Consider the following 22,722-nt stretch of genomic DNA (forward strand, 5'->3'; position numbering starts at 1 on the left):
ATCACGCAACTCTGCAGCTGAGCTGTCCTCAGCTCTGAGAAGTATTTTAGCATGTTGTTTTGGTTGGCTAATTGTTTTGGTTTTACAACTTTACTGTTTTGGTTGAGTCTCTGAGCTCTCATCAGTGTTTTTTCCAGCTGCAGTGACATTAAAGTGAAAGTATTTAAAAACCCACTGTACGCCACCTGCCTAGCACCAAACAGCAGACAGACAAAGTTAGCGACAAACTGGTGTAGCGTAGTCTAGCATTTAGCTGTTGAAGTGCCAGATATTTTTCTTAGGAATTGGTGGAGAGCAAAATAGAGCTAAAAGGTGAGTAAATATTAAGTCAACTTAATCAGTTGACCAGAAACATGACTCCAAATGAACGCTAATGTTGCTGTGTATTTGCTGGATGTGTTAACAGGCAACTGTTTGCCAACAAGTGCATCATATCAACTTAAACATGTTTACAGCTCGTTTCTGCTTTTAAAGAGTGCCCAGAAGATCAGTTCTTGTGGGTTTAGGCAACAGTGCACTTTAAAAGTTTTATGTTGAAAAAACCCATCTAGCTACTGCTAAAACAAGTTAGCTTTTCTCAGATTGTCTTTGTGATGACAATAAAGTTTATATTTTGTGTAAAACACTTAATTTAGCAGCTGTATTTCTTGGTGTTTGGATTGGAGAGTCCCTTTGTGGCAAAGCTTAACCAAACATCTGTGTGAATATTGAAGAAATATTGGTTGTAAAAATAAAAACATAACCCAGCATTATGTTTCTGAGATGTGTGAGAGATTAAGATGGTATATTGTTTATTGGAGTTGTTAGTTTATTTGTCTATGTCTAGACCATCTATCTGAAAATATGTAGGTATGCGTGTTCATGTGTCTAGTTTTGTGTCTGTGCATGATTGTGTGTTAGCGCACCCATTGTAGTAAACAACTCTACATCAACAATGTGAGTGCGTGTCTGCATGTATACATATGTACCCAGCCAGTACATCAGTGTGTCAGACATCAACACACACAGACTCAGACACTTTTACTGTAATTGCAGGGTGTATCGGGGAGAATTTTCACCGCAAGAGCCGATGAGGTTTAATGATTCTGTCGTCTCAACAATGCTGCGAGTGTAAAATCCAAATTTCATGAGAATTCAGGGAATGCATGCCTGTCTGGATACATCCCACCTGACACTAACTTTAACTCTTTTTCATAATGTTCAGTCGGCCGTCACAGTCTTTTTAAGATTATAGTCAGTAGGATGTAAAAAAGTCTTTCTAAAGGTAATAAATCAAAACGGTGAACAGATTTCTGTCAGAGGATAAATACTCAAATTCTGTTATTTATTACAACATAACATTAATAAGCTATGAAGAGACCCTCTCTTAATGTGATTTCATTGTAAGAGATGTTGGGAAACACCCACAGAAATGCATTCTAAAGTTCAACTGAAGCTAATTTGAAGCTTCAGCGATCTGAGTTACGACAGATCAAGTTGGTTTATCTTAATATTGCAAAATTCCCTCTTTGTGACTCAGTGGGCAGAGTTTCCTTGCTAAGGTCTTTTTGTAACCGGAAAGAGTAACTGTAGCAGAGATTCATTTCATATGTGTAACTCAGACTGCTGATGATGAACTTTATTTCCTTATTTTTTTGTCAAACTTCTAATTGTTTGTAATAAATTAATGTACATACAGTATGTGCATGTGAGTGTTGTTTTAGAAGAGTCAATTACCTTCAATAGAAGATTCATTTTCATATTTATAATATATACTTGCATCTTTTATTTTTATACAAATGTGCAGAAATTATCACTAGTGACAGTACAATCACGCCTGCATTTTTAATTTTTAATTAAAAATGAGAGTTAAACATTTGGACAGAGTTATGACCTTATTTAGCCACAGAGTGGAGAAATATAAAGATTTTTAGCTATGATAGTGGCCAGGTAGTAGGACAGTTGGTTGGTCCACCACTTTGGTTTTAGACTTTAACATGGACTGCCCAGAGGATGAAAACAAATGATGTTCCCCTTGCTTCTCTTATAGCGCCACCATCAGGTTGACATTTTTGGCTTTTAGTGAAATGTCTCAAAACCCTTTAGATGGATTGTCATAAAAATTGTCCCAGATTTTTATGTCCCCTACAGGCTGGATTATAATAACTTTACTGATCCCTTGACTTTTCCTTTTATGTCACCATCAGGTCAAGGTTTCCACTTATCCTGTGAAATATGTCAACATATAAAGGATGGATTGGCACAATTTTTATAATAACTCTGGTGTTCTCCTGACTTTTCATCTAGCCTTCAAAAACAAAATGCGTAACACACCATACTTTCCTCATAATGGAAAAATCATAGGTTGAGTCATTTATTTGACGCATAAGATGTGGGTGTTCATTAATTCCTTTTCCAGCTAGCTTCCACTAACTAGACAACCAGACGGGATTTTCCCAATTTCCTTCATCTGTCTTAAAAAACATTTCTGACATCTGACTTTCGTCTGTCTCACAGAACTTACACTTCTACCTCAAAAAAAACCAAAAACCTAATCCACACTGATTCAAAATTACGTGTTAAGATTCCTCCCTCGGGTGCAACTTTTGGGAATCTCAGGATTCCATTCAGATTCCCGATGTCTGATTCAATTCAGAATTGATTCTCGATTCAAACCTGATTCTCAATTGAATGCATAGAAAACACAATTTTTAGTCTCTTACTCCAGTATACTTTGTGCCAAACCATTCACTGGTGGAGTTATTTTCTTCACCCCACCAGAGTTGGCTTAAGTTAAGTGCTGCAGGATGTGCGCACCAGCTGGTCTACTGTTACTGTTGGAGTTCGCGGCTCCGCTCTGCTATCATTAGTCAATTAAATTCAGTTCAATGAGGCTTTATTGGCATGACCATATTGAAGTACAGTATTGCCAAAGTACAAAGTAGTACACACAGGGAGAAGTACAGGTTTTAACATACAAACAGTAAAACATTATGTCAGTCTTAGTTAATTCTTAGTCTCTAGGTGATGGTGTAGAAAGTATTCACAATATACTTCATGTTCATTTCGCAAAGGTAGTTATTTAGTCATTAAATAAAAGAAATTGTGCCCAACTGTTTGCCTTTTTTAAGATGAACTACAACATAACTGTGTGCTGCACACTGGGTGCTGCACTGCCCTCGTAGTTGGGTTCTGCCTTTTCATCAACATAATGTTATTAACTAACATTTAGAAAATTGATTTTGACATGTGTGAATTGATTCAGAATTGTAGAAGAATCGCGATTCTTATGTGAATCAATTGTTTCACCCATCCCTTCCTATAGGCAATATAGACGGCCACCTAAAATTGTGCCCAGAAAAAAAACAAACATTAGCTAACAACCTAAATGTTACTGCCATTCAGTTGAAACTGTTACAGGCTATTTGTAGCCAAACATATATAAAGCACAAATTCAGCTATACAGTAATTTGCATAATTTTCATTGTGTCATAAAATTTAAATTTCAGAAAACAACGTTAGACTAGTTTTTGTGTAGTGTAGCGAGCTAAAACCAGTGTGTGTGGCATGAGGGTAACGTTAGCTCAGCTCAGCTGGTAACGCTATGTTACTGTTACCTCACACTAACCCTGTCAAAAGGTTAATGTTACCTCACACTAACCATTATCCCAACTATTTATAGGCATGCCTTGGATGCCCTTGGATGCTGTTTACCATTCTGCTCTTAGGTTGTATGAAAAAGTTGAGTCTGTTTGAGAGACGTGATATGCATATGTATTTATTTATCCACAAGGCCCTCATTCGGAAGTTACCATCTTATATCACATCTATGCTAGATTGGTCCTCTGGACCACATCACATTTGGTCTGACTGGCTTTCACTACAAGTCCCTAGAGTTTGTACTGAACTTAGAAGATCTGCTTCTGATTTTTATGCTTCGACTGCCTGGAACTCTTGGCAGAGCACCTTAAAAATTGATAATTTAGTAACCCTTGGACATTTTCAATCTATTATCACTAACCACTTTACTGCCTTTTGCACTTGTTTTGATTTGTTTTATATCTTGTGTCTTTTATTAGCTGTACTTATATACTTGTTTTAATTGATTCTTTTCTTTTATCTTGTATCTTTTATCATTTATATCTTTTTTATACTCGACATCATTGTAAATGAGGGCCAGCCCTCAATGATTTTGAGTTTAAATAAATGTAATATATACATCTTCTATTCTTTCGCACCAACTGCATGCATGTCTTCCCTGACCATATCAATAAACCTCCTCTTTGGCCTTCTTCTTTTCCTCTTGCCTGGTAACTCCACCTTCAGCATCCTTCTTCCAGTATTACCAGCATCTCTCCTCCACACATGTCCAAACCATCTCAACCTCCCCTCTCACGCTTTGTCTCCAAACCATACTACATAGCTGGTCTCACTACTGTCTTGTAAACCTTGCCTTTCACTCTTGCTGGTACCCCTCTGTCGCAGATCACTCTTCTTTATGGTCTTCTCCACCTTGCCTGCACTCTCTTCTTCACCTCTCTTCCGCACTCCTCATTACAACATTCTCAAAGCAAACATCACATCTGTAGTGCTCTTTACTTGCATGAAACCATATCGCTACTCACTAATCATCGACTATCCTCTCAATGTACCTTCCACTACTCTTTCCCATAACTCCCTGCTGTGGCTGATCAACAGCTCTGCGCATCACCCTTATTCTTGAAAAGTACACTTCTTCTCCACTCCTCAGGCTCCTCCTTCCTGAGATTGTGTTAAACAATCTAGTTAAGAAATCCACTGCCATATCTCCTAAACATCTCCATGCCTCCACAAGTATGTCATCTGGACCAACCACTCTCCATCCTCTTCATAGCTGCCCTCACTTCCTCCTTGCTAATCCACCACACTTCCTGATTTACTATCTTCACATCATCTAACTTTCTCTCTCTCTCTCTCATTTTCTTCATTCATCAGCCCCTCAAATTACTCCTTCCACCTTCTCAACACACTCTCCTCACTAGTCAGCACATTTCCATCTCTAGCCTTTATCATACTGATGTGCTGCACATCCTTCCCAGCTCAGTCCCTCTAATCACAGATATGATCCTACAATCTAAACTAAAAAAATTACTCATATTGGAAAAAAATGTACGTGTTCCCACCCCTGGTCCAAATACACCAAAATGCAAATACATAATAACATAATAATAGCTAAGCTATTTAAATATTTATGTTACCAGTATCATATCAAATTTATCATTTTAGATAACTGTAGAACTGTTTCAAAGTTTTGATTGTGGGGGTTATAGGTCCAGCCATGAGTGCTAAAAGTGTGTTCAGACAGCGAAACAAATTTTTTGTGTTGTGTCATTTGCACATGTTTGACTGTTGGGCTGATTGTGTTTTTTCTCCCAAAACAGCCAAAATACTACCCGTACATTAGCTGTAAAAGTGAACAGTGAATTTGCATCTAATTGTGTCTCTTCATTGACTTTGTATGTAATTGCATCGCGTCTCTTTACACAAATCACGTTTTTTAACTATATCTACCATAGAACGATCAATCAAGGTCCCAAATTTCCATGGTAGCTGTAGAGTGAAGCTTTCCAGCTTCATTCTACAGTCATCACATGATCTAAAAGCATGGAACTGTATAATAAGAGCTGGATAGGTCGCTGCCGCCCAGCATTGCAGCAAATTTTTCCCAGTACTCGCGGTATTGCAGTGAAAAATCCCTCTGTGGCCCAAAAAATTTTCCCCAGAGACCCCCATTATAAAAGAGACGCCGGTAAAACTGTTGACAGGACACCTCAAACTGCAAACATGGTCAATTATGATTCTTTCTATTATGAATTTTTGATCCATGAAGGTCTTTTTATTTGTAAAACTTTCCTTTAGCCGAGAAAAGCAATTTTAAAGTCTGTGACATCACCACAATGTAAAGTCTATAAGCCAAGTGGGAAGAAACCAGCCAGCAGGAGAAACACTACTGCGCATATTCAGTGGGCCGCACAATGCGGAAACAAACCTGAAGCTAGAAACGTTTTTGGCTGATGCGCCAGGTGAGCAATTCTTATTGGACTGAGTAGGCACCATTTTTGGTCCCGTATCCAGCTCTTATAATACATCCATGTATTATTGCTATTTTTTGTGGCGTTTATTATCAATATTTTTGTTTTTTTGCACATACACTTTAAAATTATATTAGGTAGGATTAGACTACACTTCATTGTCAGATTTCTTTGGAATATATTATGTACAATATAATGAATAACCATGTTTATTACAATTGAATATTACAAACACGCCACTGCAGTGCAATCAAATGAATCACTTCACATTCATTCATGCTACCAGCCAGAGAGAATATTCATAGTTTATGCAGTTTGAAAACTTAGTTGAAACGGACCCAAAACCTTTGAGCATATTCGAAACAGTCTCTATAAATCATCAAGTTATTGTACAGTTAACTGTACTCTAATCATATGTGTCTGTGATTAATGGCATAGTTTTATAGCTATTTTTTTTAGTTCCTTTGCCCTGCTCTATCATTTTGTTTATGTGGTCTATTTCTAACAAAGACAGTTATACATACACACACACACACACATACAGAGAAAAAAACTAAAAAGACATGCCTCCACTCCACTTGTTTAAGACAAATCAGTCTGGTCTTACAGACAAATTCTCAATTATCCAGTGAGACCTCAGTCAGATGTGTTTCTTCTGTCTGTGAGGAAGCTGAATCACTGTCATACCACCCGGCCATATACGTTGCTGTTTTTTTCCCAAAGCATGTCACTACATGTCCTTAAATTAACTTAACTGTGTGTGTGTGTGTGTGAAAGAGAGAGGCAGAAAAAATAGTCACATGCTTCTGTCTGGGTTGTAAGTGTCTGCATGCCTTTATCCATGTATTTGTCTTTGCATTGTGTGTATGCATGTGTCTATGTGTGTGTGTCTGTGTTTGCCCCCACACCACCACAGCATCAACCACAGGAAGAGTGGGAGAGAGAGAGGAGAGGTGGACCACGGAGCGGTTAACCTCATGACATCACGAGCTTCGAGTTGATTGGCTGCTGCCAGAGGCTGGAGGGTTTATAAACCAACCAGGAGCCCCGGTCTCAGCAGCAGCATCATCGAGCACCGAGCAACATCCAGGGAAACTCAGGAGCATACTGAGCTTAAGTGAAGACAAACCACATCTGTCTGGTACTACTCAACGTCTCTGCAGCCGCCGAACTCCTGAAGCTTTCTCCGTCTGCAAACAAGGTCAGGATGAATTTATAATAACTTGAATAGTATATTTACTGTGTGCAGAGTTTTTATGCAGCACTGGTGGCGTGATGAGAGGTGGGACTGCAGGTTAATGTTTGTATAAGCAGATTTTTATAGCTTAGAGAACACAAGTCAACATGAGTAAACTTGTGAAGTCTATTTGGAAACAGTGTGATGTCTGACGCATGCATTTGAAATACACTTTATGGCCAAAAGTGTGTAAACACACCTGTACACATACTTTTGTGTACTTCCAATGTGCTAATTTTTTCATATTTTGGGCAAGGCCTCTGTTCCAATGAAGAGAAATCTTAATGCTGCAGCAACCAATGATATATTAGATATTAGTGTCTTTCCAACTTTGTAGCAGTTTGACGAAGTTCCTTTTCTTCTATGCACAAAACCAGTTACATAAAGAAATGGTTTTCCCAGTTTAGTGTGGAAGAACTTGACTGGCCTGCACAGAGCCCTGACCTCAACCCTGCCCAACAGCCAGGCCTTATCTCCCAACATCATTGGCCTCTCTGGTTCTCTTTTGGCTGTATGGGAGCAAATCCCTGCAGCTAGGTTCTGAAATTTTGTGTAAAGCCTTCCAAGAAGAGTGGAGGCTGTTATAGCAGGAGATTAATGACCATGGGTTTGACCATTTTGTTTGAGTGTTCCTATACTTTTGGCCATGTAGTGTAGCTTGTGTTCTTTATGGTTTTCTATTTGCAACACTGTGAAAGTAGGTAAGCAAAAACAAACCGCAGTTTTAAAAGTGTAGTCCACAGCAACACTGCAAAATGTCTTTTAACAAAATTATTATATTTCTTCATTGTAATTAAGTCTAAAAAGTCTTACTTTCTTAAAAAACAAGTGAAAGAACTGCTAGTTTAGTGTGATTTCTTTCAAGTAAAATCTAAAACAAATTCGATTCTTTGAAAATGTTTTAAGAAGTGTCATTTGTCTTGATTCTAGCACTTATCTTTTCATTCAGTGCAGTTTTCAGATGCTGACACTCATTCCTAGAAAATTCTTGAAAAAAGTTTATTTAACACTGAACCTCAGTGGGAACATTAGCATTTCATTACAGTTTTATAACAAACTCCAGCTTGATTTCGACTGATTAATACACTTGTGCAACATTATCATGATTTAAATGTCAGTGTCAAGCAAATGCACATTAAACTTGTGGAGCCACAGGAGGGTTTGGATATCAGGCATTAAAGCTCTGCAGTTTACAGTTAATTAAGAGATCTTTTTTAAAGATGCTGTGGTGGTGGGAGTCTGCCTGTGATTGGTTGGAGGTGAAGCCGGTGCAGCTGTGTGTGTGATTGGTTGATTAGTGTCACAGTGACAACAGGGCAGGAAGAGGAAGCAGTGGGCAGCAGGACTAACGTCTCGAGAATGTGTCACATGACCATGGCCAGCCCAAACTAACCACACTGAATAAACACACTCACAGAGCAATTAACTACGAGTTCAGTCAAACTGAAGAGTTGAAGGGAGTTTAAAAGAGGTTCAGGTTCTTTTTTTGTGTGTGTCTAGTTTCCAAAAGAAAGATTTTGGACAGACCCTGGCTGGCTGTTCTCAGTATTATGCTAGGCTAAGCTAACTGGCCGCTGGCTTAAGCTTCACATTTAGCGCACAGATATGAGAGTGGTATTTTTCTTCTCATTTAACTCTCGATAAGAAAGCGAATACCCAAATGTCAAACTATTCTAATCAAACCCCAGTCCTTCCCCTAACCTTTATTTACACCTCAGTGCAACCTTAACTTGAAACCCAAATCTTATCCCTCAAACAGCCTTTTTTTCAAAGTGAGGACCAAACAAAATGTTTGGCACTCTCAAGGTCTGAAACTGAAACTGGTTCTTACAAAGATAGATGTACAGAAATACACACACATATAGTCATATGGGCGTCTGTCATGTTTCTGCTGCACTGTGGCTTTCCAAGCCTTCCAGTTATAACTTGGTGAATTACATAGTATAGGAAGAGTCCATCATTACAGATAGAAGCAGAGAAACTGCTCCGCCCACAGCACAAACTGCAATGTAACTGAAAACAGGCGCGTAGGATGTTCTATGAAAAGTTATAATGATAAGCCAAAATCTCTGCCACAGTACAAGAATCTATCAGACGAGGAAAAAAAGAAATCATAATTAAAGTTGCAGTTAACAAGGTTTAATACCTGTAGTGAAACTAGTGATGCGTACGTTAAGTATAAGTTACTGTTGCTACTGCCTCTCATTTTTTTAGTTTCTGATACTCACTGCAATAACAGTATTACAGTAAATTATTCATCTGCTCATATGTTTCATCATCTGAACAAAGAATAATGTTCGTAAACTATCTATTTGAATCCCCAAATCTCATTTTCCAAGCAAAAGTGAAAAACATCCACCAGTCCAAAAGATCAAAACCAACAACAAATCAAAGTAGTTTTGTCCGTGTATTCAAAGCCTGATATATCTGCAAAAGTGCAGTACATCTAAAAAGGTGCAATGAGTTTGTCAAGTCAAGTCAGCTTTTATAGTGTTTAGTAATTTTTTGCAGTGATCTTTAATTTTATTTCAGGACATGTTTGCACAACAACAGGTCATTTTAAACTAGCAGAGTGCAGAATGATTGATGGAAATTTAAGCTGGACTGGACAGTGGTGCTGTAAGTAACCGATACTGGTTTTCTCCTTTAAATCTGTTCAATCGAACACTCACAGACTAATTTCACTTCTCTCTAAATCATACCTGTTATTTTGTCATGACCTTTGGACCAGAATCAGCCAGAAAAATCATGTTTCATAGTTTAACAAACCACACTCAAAAACGATGTGATTTCCTTGCTGTGATGACAGAGAAAATGTTTGACTGTATCGAAAAAGAGTCATCAGGGAAACATAACCACTCCTTTCAGCCTGTAATTAAGGACGTAATGACTTCCTCTGACATGCCAAGGCCCCAGGAAGTGCCCGTCATGTGACCATCCTCCATTTTTAGTTTTCAGTTTGACATGTCATTGTGTTTCCTGTAAAATTATGGCCTCCGATGAGTATTTTGGTATCGTTTGCTCTGTGTTTGATGATTTTGTTTTATTGTTTCATTGTGTTACGTGGTTATGATTTATTGTGTGACTTCAACCTGCATGTTTCTGTTTTTCTCTCCTCCAGACACCAAACTGTGACACAATGAAGGTGGCCGTTGTTTTTGTTCTGCTCTTCGCCACAGTTCTCTGCCGGCCGGTAAGTCATTGTGTCTTTGTCAAGTTAAATTGTCATAGAGATTTATTTTCCTGAACTGAGAACAGCAGCTCTGTTCTTGGGTCACTTTACATTTTGACGTTTGTTTCAATTCCATTTTGAGTTTTGGTTCATTTCCTTGGTTTGCTTAGTTTTCTATTCATTTTGTATGTATGTTTGCTTGCTTTTTAGGCGAAACAAGTTTCTGTCAGCAGTTCGGCTAGCTCTGAAGAAGTGGTGAGTATCTGGAGAGAAAGTGAGAGAGACAGAGAGAGAGACAGAGAGATAGAAAGAGAGTGAGAGAGAGAGATCCACACTGACTGATGATGGTCTTGTGTTCACAGGTGAAAGCAGAGGTTCCTGTTGCACCTGCAGAGGTAAAATGTTGTTTTACTTCATCCTTTTATTCTTTTTTTCATATTCCCCAGTTTGGTTCAATCTGTTCTCCTCTTCTCTTGTCATGTTTCACTTTCATTTATCCTCCTTTTTCTTTCCTCTGTTCACTTCTCTTCTCTTCTCTTCTCTTGCATTTCTTCCATTTAGGAATAATAGTGGGTTAATCTGGTCATGAGTTGACTAAAATGATGACAGCTCTTCTCTAATAAATACAAATTCAAACCTCCTTCATGAACATATTTTTTGTCCAGTTTTGTTACTGATTCATTTTGTAATGCTAAGAATGAGAGTCAACCACTAATTCATACTGAATGACTGCCTGAGGCATGAATGTAGAAGCAATTATAAAAAAGCAGTGACAGGTAAAAAGAGGATTAATCAAATTTATTGCGTCTCTGTGATATTGCAGATTTATGTAGCAGCCACTCCCGCCAGCTCAGACGAGAGCACGGCGAGTTCAGATGAGGATGCGGTAAGAAATGTTAAATCAATCATTTAAATATGATCAATCAAAATTTATTAAGACTGTTCTTGTTAAACAGTCAGATTAGAGTCGTATGTTTGCAGACTACAACTGACTACAGGTGATGTTTATGACTGTGTGGTTTTGGTGATTTTGTAGCAGGCCACAGCAGATCCAACTACATCCTCTGATACAGTCTCCGACGACAGCCAGGACAGTGAAGACAGCGATGATGATGATGAAGCAGAGGAGAGTGTGAGTAAAAACCTTAGAAATAGCAAACCTCGCTACATATACAGTGTGGGGGAGATGCTCTACATTTTATACTACAAGAATAATAATAAGCCTCAGTTCTTAAATCCTGAACAGTCAGCATGAAAAGCTGACTGAGCAGTGCTGGAAACCTTAAAATTTGATTGATTAAAGAAATATTCTTGTTTCCCAAGAAACATCATGTGCAATGGTGGGCTGCTTCTGAGAACCAGAAAGGCTTTGCTTGTAATTTAGTTTCTTTGGGTGTGTATAGCATGTGTGGGAGTGGAAACACATCATTTACATGCCTGTATAATGGTCTGTAGGTCTGTGTCCAACTCACTGTGGGAGGTGGGTATTACTGTGAGACCAGAAATGCCCCAGACACTGTTGTTGCACCAACACAATCCAGAACCACTACTAAGTTCCAACTTCAGACAGGAATAGTAACAATGAAGCAAACTCAGCCTGACAGTATCTAGCTGGTTCAGCTGACCTTTGAGCCATTTAAAAGCTTGTAAAATGTTTAGAAAAAGGCAAAGTCAGCTAATAGGATTTACCAAGATGTGAGCTACTTAGCTGGTGACACGAATTTCAGGGGGGGGGGAATTCTTAGTCTGGCTATCTGCCTGGACGCTCCAAACACCAAAACACATTTTTACCTACCAAACCTCAGACAGCTCACACCCTCCACCTCTATGTCTCCAGGAAACCGAGGAGGACGATGACTCCAGCCACAGCTCAGAGTCGGGCGAGTCCTCCACCCCTGCTACTGTGACAGTCACCCCTGTGATGGTCACAGAGGAGCCTGTGGCTGAAACCACCGTTGAGCCCATCGTGCCCACCATCGTCACTGACTCAGGCCGCGGCGACAGCATGGGAGGTTACCCCAGCGACTACAAGTCCATCATCTATGTGGAGGACAAATCCTACCATAAGGTTCCTGCTCCTTACAAGTCCTACGAATTTCTTGGCACAGGAAAGAAGATGGCCTACGACATGACTGACGGCAACGAGGTGGAGAAGACACTGACAGTGTACAAGGTACAAGTCAATTTGAGCCTTCTGAGAGAGTTAGGTCTTCAATAGAGTCCAAATGAAATCCCATTTGGCATTAGGTTGCTGTAGAATGTGCTCCTTTTAGAAATTACTAGTGTTTTTATTGGGATCTCGGCTAATTGGGATTTTTATCTTAAAAATGTAGCTAAAACTTTACAAAAAATCTAGACAAGTGGATTCCTGTGTTACATTTAACTCCTTTTAGCACTTGTATTTCATGTGAAACTGCTTTCAGTGCTTGTACTTCAGCTGACACTTCAACTCGGTTTGTTCACTTGATCTAACATTAACTCATTTCAGGACTTACATGACAAGTGATATGTTCAGCTCCTTTACTCACATATACTTGTGACATTTCAGCTCTTTTCAGCAATTTTACTTAATCACCGTTTAGTGTTTGGAAGAACTTTTACTTCACCGTCACTTCCACTTCAGCTGATACTTCCGCTGTATTTTAACTTCCACCTCAACTTCTTTCAGTGCCTCAACTTCAGGTGCAAAGTCATTTCCCTAAAGAGTTTCAGCTTAAGTTATAACTGCCAAAAAATACAATTAAAATAGTCAATGTGTTAATGTTTCAACTGCAGTTGTGTATGCACTGTGGATTTACAGATGCACCAAACTCACTAACCTTGCTATGTCTCCTCTGTCTCATCTCCAGGCTCTTCAGGTCCACACAGATCTGGAGGAAGACACTAGCACCCCTGAGGTAGAACACCAGGGCCTGGACGCCTCTCAGGACCAGGACGTCAGCTACCGCCAGGCCTCCTTCCCAGATGAGAGCACTAGCACCAGCGACGCTAGCACCAGTGACGCTAGCACCAGTGACGCTAGCACCACTGACGGTAGCTCCAGCGACGGTAGCTCCAGCGACGGTAGCTCCAGCGACGGTAGCTCCAGTGACGGTAGCACCAGTGACGCCACCACCAGTGAGAGTGAAAGCTCCAGCGCTCCAGAGGAAGAGGAGGAGGAGGAGAGCGCCAGCACCGCCAGTGACAGCACCAGCGCCAGCCAGGAGTCTGAGGATGAGGAAAGCAGCGAGGAGGCCACTGCCACACCCGGAGCTGCTGACAGCGAATCAGATGAGAGTGACAGTGCTGAGAGTGACTCAGATGAGGACAAGGTGACACCTGACACCACTACTGACATGCCGGCCGTCATCACTGCCAAATAAGCACTGCTCATCCAGAAAAATGGAGTGGATGGTGGTGTCAGAGATTCACATAAAGAGTGCACGCTGCATTCAGGTGCAAAAGTCCCCTCCTGAGCCACCTTCCACTGCAGGGGCAAACAGGGATAACCAAGGCTCAATCAACTATCACAGTTACTGATTTTAATGTGTTCAGCCAATATTTCTGTGTTTATTTGTGCATCTTATGAGTAGAAATACTTTTTCTGCTGGGTTGTATTTAAATAAACCAATAACTCTTTGCATCCTGTGGTCTAGTCGCCCTGGTAAATGTCATTTTTGGCCCTGCAGGGGAAAGTGGTTGATGTTGAAACTGACGATTGCTACCTGCAACAGAGGGTTGACTGACCTCGTGACCTTTGCCTGCTCCTCTCTCACCTCTGTTACTGCAGGGTCAAAGGTCAAAACTGGAAAAGAACAAAGAAACAAAGTCCTGATATCTACACCAGCACAACACTGCATTCAATCATTAAATATTAACAGCAATATGCAAACTTACATTCTTTTTGTGCTTATTAAATAAGAGAGAATATGCACAGTTTAATTTAAATATGTGTAACCATTCAAGCATAATAAAATTTAAACTTGACATTAAGCCATACATTTGCTGCCTGTGTGGCTTAGCTTTGTTGCTTGCCAGTATCAAATTTGCTGGTGTAGATAAAAGGATGTAGACATAGGGAAACTCATCCTCTAATACAGGATTCAATCAAGTAGAGATGAACACATAAACACACAAAACACAGTCCTGTTCGTTTGCACAGTCCTTACCTACACTACATGTTGTTTGTCCCATGTTGTTTACTGTAATGTATCATATTGTACCATTTCTAAAGTATTAATAAAGTCATTTTACATAAAACAAGACACTGGTTGTTTACATTTGTTTTGCATGTTCAAGACAAACAGGCTGAGAAGACAGATACAGAAATATCTGAATAAGCAAAGCATAAGAGTCAAAACTGTGATACACAGAGCTGGGCCAGATTAAAAAGAATTAAAGGCCGTGTAAAGCAGTAAGAAATATGTGTTCTGAGTTTGTAACACCACAGAAAAATGTGTAATTAACCACCCAACCAAATTTGAATGATTAAAAAAATTGCCAAGTATATAAAATTAGGCTTCAAAATTGTGGAAAAATAAGCAGTATTCTCTGCTCTGAAATGCTGGGGACGTGTCTGCTGAAGGCTCTGAGAGCACGGCCCAAATTGAACAGCCTCTGAGTTAACACTCATAGCAAACTCCTGTATAAAAACACACAATTTAAAATAGGCCTTGTTTGTAGGTGTAAGGCAAGCAACATGGATGATATTTTAAAAATAAAGTAACGTTAGGAATCACTGTTTAATTCGGCACATTGTAGGTAAAACTTAAATGACTAGTTAACAAGTGAACCATCACCAATCATTGTTATTGTATGTTAAATTACTGTTTTTTTCAATGGAGTTCAGTGCATTTAATGTTACTTCTCAGCTGAAAAGTCCCTGGTGGCTTCATTGAGGCCGTCGCCCTTGGAGCAAAAGGCTTTCACAACGTGCTTTTTGGTGAAGTGCTGCCCGGCAAATGCTCTCCTTCTGACCGGGGACCTCCCAGCTGCACAGCCGGTGCATAAGCATAACGGTGCATAACTTCTTGAGCGAAAACGGCCCCATTCACCAGTAACGGCAGATTATCCAAAGTGAATTTCCAGTTGTCTCAGATTTCACTAACAAAGACCGCGCCATTAGAATGGTATAAAAAGTAGTTTTATTTGGATTGTCGAGAGGGTTCAGGATCGGATGAGGATAGTGTATGGTGGACTGGATGGGGGTCGAGGAGAGGGATGAAGGGGGTTGATTGCCGGGGTATGAATGGGAGCTGAAGGTTGGTCCGACTAGGTATGGTACCCCTGAAGACAGTTTTATGGAGATGTTAGCCCGGCGGGCGTAGACGTGTATGGTGGAAGATTTAATCTTGAGAATGGAACGGGTGAAGGTGGTGAAGCAGGAAAGGGTCAGGATGTTGAGTGAAGGGAAGGAAAGGCCGTGGGAGGCATGGAAGCTGAAAATGGAGGGACCGGCTTTCAGGTGGGAATCTGAGTCTGGTGCCAAGGATTTAAATTTCTAGTTTATTATGGTCGATGACGATGCAGTAGGCTGTATGAACGAGGATGAGTGGAAGACCGCTCATGCCCCCAAAGAAGAGCTGCGAAGATGATGTGGTATGGTTCATAGAGAGCGGGCGGGGGGGGGGGGTGGGTGACCGTTCAGGTGGCTGATTGGAGGTGAACCACCTACTGCTGTGTCTGAGCACGGCAGGATGTCGTGGGATTGGGTAGTGCAGTTGTCCCAGAAACAGGGATAGAACAGGAGGAAATGGGTCCAGTAGAGGGAGCACCGTGGCTTGGTGCAACTGTGGCTGAGGTAACAGCAGGACCAGTAGTGGCTATGGGAAGAAAGAGAAGAAAAGAGCTGCGGGGGCGGGTGGAGCCGAAAGCACTGAGGTAGCTGCATCTGAAGGAAGGGAAGAGTGAAGGATGCCAGGATGAGGGGATGTATGTGCAGGGGGTCGATTGTGCAGCCTGCGGACACAGGGATGAGATGAAAACGAAAACAAATACAAAACAGAGGGAGTTAGAAAGGAGGGAGCTCTGTGGCTTCCTTACGTGTCAACTAATGATGAGGAAAACCAGGCTCCCTGAAGCAATTAATCGATATGAAGGGATTGCAATGAAAATTGCAGTTGATACATTCACTCAATGTCACTGAAAATGAGTGCATGCCCTCAATGATACCTCGAGATGTAAATAAAGGTTGAATGAATGAAAAGAAGCAGGTGAGTTGAGGGAGCTATAATAGCTGCGGCAGGAGGAAGCGAAAAGGGGTGCTGTAAACAAATAATATCGACGGAGGAGAGCCAGGATAATTCATAAAAGACGGATCGAGGGAGGGATGAAGGGATGAGGGTTGAGGGTTGAGGGTTGAAGGGTGAGGGATGAAGAGATGAGGGTCGAGGGGTGAGGGATGAAGGCATGAGGGTCAAGGGTCGAGGAGTGAGGGATGAAGGGATGAGGGTCGAGGGGTGAAGGGATGAGGGATGAAGGGATGAGGATCGAGGAGTGAGGGATGAAGGTCGAGGGGTGAAGAGAGGGGATGAGAGAAAAGACAAAAAAACACAACACAGATCAGACAGGGAGGGGGCAGCCACAGGGGGAGATACGACCTGTCCCTGCCAGAGGGCTGAAGCAGTTGGCTGCGTTGTGCTGTCATCGACATGAGGCGTACAGGTGGCGCTGGGCGGGGAACCTGACAGTGAGCGGCCGTCCGGAGCGGTAGCATCATGGATGTATTAAAAGAGCTGGATACCGGACAAAAAATGGCGTCCATTCAGACCTACAGAAGTTGCTCGCCTGGCGCATAATTGTCGCTGCCCGATTTGCATCACGCATATGCGAGTAGGTCCACCATCCTGGACAGCTAAGTACGGCAACACCACTTGGACAAACAACATTAGAGTTGAGTTTGTCACTGCCCGATCCGCGTGGTGCATATGCGAGTGTAAACATAATTAAACATATATATGTAAACATATATTTTGCAAATTGTCTGTATTTCCAAGATAACAACGAACAAAAAAGCTATTAAGACCTCTCAAATGATCAGGAAATTACTTTGTAATAAAAATAAATAAAGAGTTGTAGTTCAATACAGAACAGAGGATGTTAGGTGTGATCTGAAGCACTCGGCCATCTACACACAAATAAGAGCTTTGCAACCAATAACCTTACTACTAACGTAGGGTGACATATTTTAGAAAAGACGGACTCTCTCTTCAGCATGACGGCTAACCGTTAGCATACTGACAGTTTCATTCATAAAGAGCTGCAAGCGTCGTAGCAACAGCCTTGACAACAACAAATTAAATGACTGACACGCCTACCGACAAATCAGTGTTGAATACAGACGCGTGATGCATTGTTTATGTTTTCATATTGGGTTAACTTATATTAGGTGAGATAATGTTGATGAGTCGGACAGATCATGATACACGTCTATGTAAGCGCTGAAAGTAGAGTATAGTAATATAATTATTATTTTAATTTTGGTAAAAGCCAGGACAATTTGGTACTGAATGTTGAAAACTGGGACATTTTAGGGTTTTACAGATATATGTCGGGACTCGGGACACCCAACTCGAAACCGGGACAACTCTGGTCACCATATACTAATTTGCTCGGGAAAATGTTAACTTAACCTACTGTGCATACTAGCCGAATGAGCTTAAGTTACCTTTAATTATAAAGTTGGAAGCGGCACGGTGCATTTCACTTCGCTCCATCCTGGAAAGACTGGGGTGAAATACACCATTAGAGATGTAATCTCTCAAAAGTTGATAATACTCGAAAGTTTTCATTCTTGTGGATGTAGTAGTACTGATGTAACGTCAGGTACCGGGCAGTGACAGAAACTGTTAAACTCAACTCTAATGTTGTTTGTCCTAATGGAGTTGCCGTACGTAGCTGTCAAAGATTACGTGCATGCGTGATGCAAATCGGGCAGCGACAGTAATGTTTCCCCCGCTGGCCCCGCCCGCGAGTTCCGAAACCGTGTAATTACAACGTCACATGATGCACACTGGCTCAAAAAGACTTTTTCCCATAGACTTACATTGTGAAAGAGACGTCTGTAAATCAGCGGATAATTTTTTCTGAGTGTCACAACCCCCGCGAAATGACTTGTCTCACTATCAGAATTAAATCCATTCGGTCCGATCACATTTCAAAAGCCTAGAAGAGCCGCATGATTGAATTGTGTTATCCTCATTCAAGTTAGCCGGAGGGCTAAACCGGAAGTAGCCGACTCGGCCAGCGAAAGTCACTAGTGCGCATGCTCTATGGGCCGCACAATGCGGAAGATCCGGGTACTTTTATACCAGGAAGTCGATTTGTTATTGCTTCATGCGCCACTGAGCAACATTCATAGGAATGAACGGGGCCCTTCCTCCGACGCTGTATCCAGTTCTCTTTATACATCCATGAGCGGTAGTGGAGGTGGAGGCAGAGAGGAGCTAGAAGAGCCCGGCTTTGTTGTCGGTTGGGCGAAAACGGGATTTGTATCTGGAGTTCAGGCTGGCCTTCAGCCGGGACTGAGGAAGTAGGGGCTCTGTTGTAGTGTGCGGTGTCGTGACGTCATCGGCGTGCGACGTGCGTCGGCCCGGCGGCGGACAATGAACCCAGAAGAGCGGGAGGATTCGAGCTGGGCGAGAGGATTGATGGAAGTAGAGTCTGCATAGAGTTGGAAAGTTTGTCTATATCATCGTTTCGTAGGAGTGGGACGACTGTCTCCTTGAGAATTCGCTGGAGGTGAGCAAACATCCGGTTGAAAATGTTAATCGCTTGGAAAAGAGCCGTGTCCGAGTGGTCTATTAAGTGGAAGCATGTGGAGCGTCTGGACCCCAGCTGATCAGAAGCGCAGCGTCTGGAGGAGAAGGGATCCATGTGGATGTGTTGGTGAAGGAGATATCTCGTTGGTGCTGCTAGATCAAGTTGTGGGCGGTATGTTACCGAGGAACGTGGATCACGGAGCACGGGCGAGAGGTAAGCGTTTGCGATGCAAGTGTGTCGTAGGTCACGTAGGTCACAGGAAAGGGGTTAGATATGCTTATATAGATATGCACGGATGATTGAATTAGTGAGGCGAAGGTGATTGAATTTAGTGAGAGAGAGGGGCGTAGTCTTGTTCCTGAACCTTTGTTATAATAATAACTCCATGAAAGTTTGTAAAACTACCCGGTGTAAAAATAGTAACTATGAGTATGTGGACTCTAGTGTATATATAGTAGGGGAGGGGTCATGCTAGTAACCCCTCTACATCTTCAAGCCCCCATATCAGGATCGCCCATAAAATCCTGAACACAGAAATGGTGAAAAATAGTTTACACTTAACACAGTTAATGCTCTAACTCTCTCTTCTCTGCAAGCAAGCAAAGAATATGTCACATTTCACATGATATATTCCTGCAGAGCATGCACATTAAGCATTTTTTGGGGAAAATTGAGTAATTACATTTTAAGACACTCACATTAGTAACTGAAGCTTAAGATGGTTTGCAGTATTGGTTTGTCACAATCACCACTGATAACACTCGTCCTATAACAATCAAAGGTAAACTGCAACTCCTAAATAAATCTAAATTGATGCAGCTGTTTGCATTAAGTGACGAGAACACAGTGACGAAAAGCAATTTTACAAAATGTTCACCAGTCAAATGAATCCACATAGAACGGAACCTCCAAATCCTGACAGATTGGTGACTGTTCTAAGGTCTTCCTTGGATATTTTACTCCCCATGAGTAATGATCTAACAAAGAAACAAATCAGGTAGCCAACAGGTTTCCATGTAAGTCAGGACCTAGAAAATGTTCATTACACCAACAATATGAGAGTGTCAATCCATCACACATTTATACTGTAGTTACCGACATATCCATATTGAGACAGCTCAGTAGACACATAGTTAGACTAATAACAGGCTTCGTATTGCCCCTCAAACTGCAGCAGTGAAACCCCTCAGGTAAAAAGTCGAGACAAGTAAGAAGATTGATGTTGTCTCGGCGCAACTCTGAACTGCTGGTCAAACCCGATTGTTTCAAATGACAGTTAATATCAACTCTAGGAGCCAGTATACTTAATTGAACTTACAGTGAGTGTTGTATAGGTGTGGTGTATAGGTTTTGGAATATGACCTGGTTGTTATAATTATTAATAAAAAAATATCATGACATGTTTGATAACACCTCTAATATGTACCTGGGTTATCAGGCAAAGTTGCTAATCCTACCGTGAAATACCCTTTTTTTTTCAAATCTTTTATAGACTTACTTGGATTCGGATGTCTTTATTTTCCTGTGTGTGAAACAGCATCACAGTAATGTATGTGATTCATGTTGAGTCATGCACTGACAGAGCATGTCTTGATTTATTATCCCTCATGGGAAAATAAAGGCAGACACTGTAAAAGATGTCATTACTTGAGTGCAAGAACAAAGGCAACATAATTGTGCAGAAAGCCGCCATTGTGACTTTGGCAATGCAGATTATCACAGCTTTCTCCTTCCCTGTTTTCATTTAGTTTGCTCAAAAGAGTGAAACAGTGCCCCTATGGGTTGTAACGGCTGGTAAATGTCAGTCAGCCTGTGTGGTCAAAGAGGGTACTGTGATGGCTCAGTCGAGGCACTTATGTTGAGTCCATAGTGAAGAGAGGCCAGGTGAAAAAAGTAATATTGAACAGTCAGATGCAGTTCGTGTGAAACTGTGAATGGACAGGACTCTATAAAAGAAACTGCAGAGTCAAATAAGATCAGTCTCTCTGGCCACAACAAATTATATAAAGTTTGCAACATTATTTAAAAGACCAGTATGTAGGATTTAAGGGGATCTATTGGCAGAAATGGAATATAATATTCATAATTATGTTTTCATTAGTGTATAGTCACCTGAAAATAAGAATTGTTGTGTTTTTGTTACCTGAGAATGATTATATAGTTTATATCTATATAGGGAGCGGGTCCTCTTCCACCCGCCATGTTTCTACAGTAGCCCAGAACGGACAAACCAAACACTCGCTCTAGAGAGGGCCTTTCACATAGGTGGAAGAGGAGGGTGAGGGGAGGGTCAACCTCACCGCTATAGATGCCACTACACTGCGCAAAACCCCCCAAGAATCCAGAGATGTTATTGCCTGAATATTCCAAGATATGATCCAAATATGATGATATACATAGTGGATACTCGCCATCATGGGAGTCACAGATTTCATGTTCGGAGCATATCCAACTCCAGAATGGGACCAATTTATACTGCTAGAATCTGGGGTTCATGTCATCCAAGATACCATATGCGAAGCATCTCATATTTGGAAATATCTAGTCAGAAGTGGATAGCTGTCATATCTGCAGAAGATTCACTAGTCATGTCCTATGTCAAGTGGGTATGGGGTGGTAGGCTTGTCTCGGACTTTCAACTACTTAAAAATAAAAATGTCCTGACAGCTCTGATGGAACTCAGGATTCATCCATAAGGGTTACTTTATTACAAATAATTGCACTGTATAAACCTGAATCTGTGTGTAACAGCTGACCTGTGTAGATGTAGCAAAATACAGAACAGTAATTACTGTCAGATCCTGACCAATCCGGTGTTAATGAAGTTACCACTGCTGTGCCATGTGTGTAAATGCACACAGCCTCTTTCTCAGTTTGGAGATGCACTTATCCTTTCAGCTGCTGTATGATGCTGCAGCCAGCTGTTGGCACCAAACAGAACATCAATACTGATGTTTCTGTGAAATCCCGGATACATCCCGGACACCTGAACAACATTATTGTAAGAATCAGACATTAATCTAACACGTTTCAGACCTGCCTGAGTCACATTAACAGCTGTAGCCTATTTTGATGGACATTTTAGTAGATTATATTATAGATGCAAAATACTAGAGAAGAAAAAAAGCAAAATACATGAAAATTGGTTTGTGATTGTGGAGAGCTGTGTGTGTGTGCACCTCTGCTAATTAGAGACATGGTATTTGAGGCTTTTTTGCTCTCTGCAGTTTTCATTATGGACCAATCTGTGTGCTGAAATGTGGAGAAAAGCCCAACCACTGGAAACCGCTCTGCTAATTCAAACAGACACAAATCAAGGGCAAATTGCACTGATCTGCAAAACTTTATGGGCGTGTTTGTGCCGGCATATTAATAGTGCAAAAATTTTTGTCTATAGGACCTTAAAACGGGGCAGATTGTGGGTACAAATGCTATGCAATTCACGGTGCTATTAGCAGGTGCAATCCATTCTTTGTGGCTCTGGCCCTTTACCTACCTTAGTGTTTCTGAACAGGTCTTTGGAT

General features: G+C 41.1%; 3 protein-coding genes across 14 annotated transcripts in view; 2 read left to right on the forward strand and 1 right to left on the reverse strand.

Moving 5' to 3' along the window:
• Positions 1-13,363, reverse strand: part of sh3bp2 (SH3-domain binding protein 2) — a 94,008-nt gene extending 80,645 nt beyond the window's left edge. For 2 of the 8 annotated variants that reach the window (XM_042394459.1, XM_042394458.1), the window contains exon 1: positions 13,066-13,264. The gene's annotated coding sequence lies outside the window, so the exon portion shown is untranslated. The other 6 variants (XM_042394465.1, XM_042394462.1, XM_042394460.1 and 3 more) reach the window with 5 other exon arrangements.
• On the forward strand, positions 196-14,932 carry spp1 (secreted phosphoprotein 1). Of its 3 annotated transcripts, XM_042394472.1 has the most exons (9): positions 196-312; positions 6,967-7,251; positions 10,409-10,480; positions 10,670-10,714; positions 10,822-10,854; positions 11,283-11,345; positions 11,496-11,591; positions 12,297-12,632; positions 13,309-14,932. In XM_042394472.1, exons 3-9 carry the CDS (start codon positions 10,427-10,429, stop codon positions 13,819-13,821), a joined length of 1,140 nt encoding a protein of 379 aa, XP_042250406.1. In that variant the 5' UTR covers positions 196-312; positions 6,967-7,251; positions 10,409-10,426; the 3' UTR covers positions 13,822-14,932. The 3 variants fall into 3 exon arrangements, with proteins under 3 accessions (XP_042250406.1, XP_042250405.1, XP_042250407.1); XM_042394471.1 differs by lacking the exon at positions 196-312 and having other exon boundaries at positions 5,917-7,251; XM_042394473.1 differs by lacking the exons at positions 196-312; positions 6,967-7,251 and having other exon boundaries at positions 9,912-10,480.
• A 3,734-nt stretch (positions 14,933-18,666) lies between these two features.
• The window catches only part of LOC121885203 (inverted formin-2), an 83,592-nt gene continuing 79,536 nt past the window's right edge, over positions 18,667-22,722 (forward strand). For all 3 annotated transcript variants that reach the window (XM_042394425.1, XM_042394424.1, XM_042394426.1), the window contains exon 1: positions 18,667-19,411. The gene's annotated coding sequence lies outside the window, so the exon portion shown is untranslated. The remainder of the gene's footprint in view (positions 19,412-22,722) is intronic.

Source organism: Thunnus maccoyii, chromosome 19 (assembly GCF_910596095.1).
Source record: "Thunnus maccoyii chromosome 19, fThuMac1.1, whole genome shotgun sequence".
NCBI classification, from domain to species: Eukaryota; Metazoa; Chordata; class Actinopteri; order Scombriformes; family Scombridae; genus Thunnus; species Thunnus maccoyii.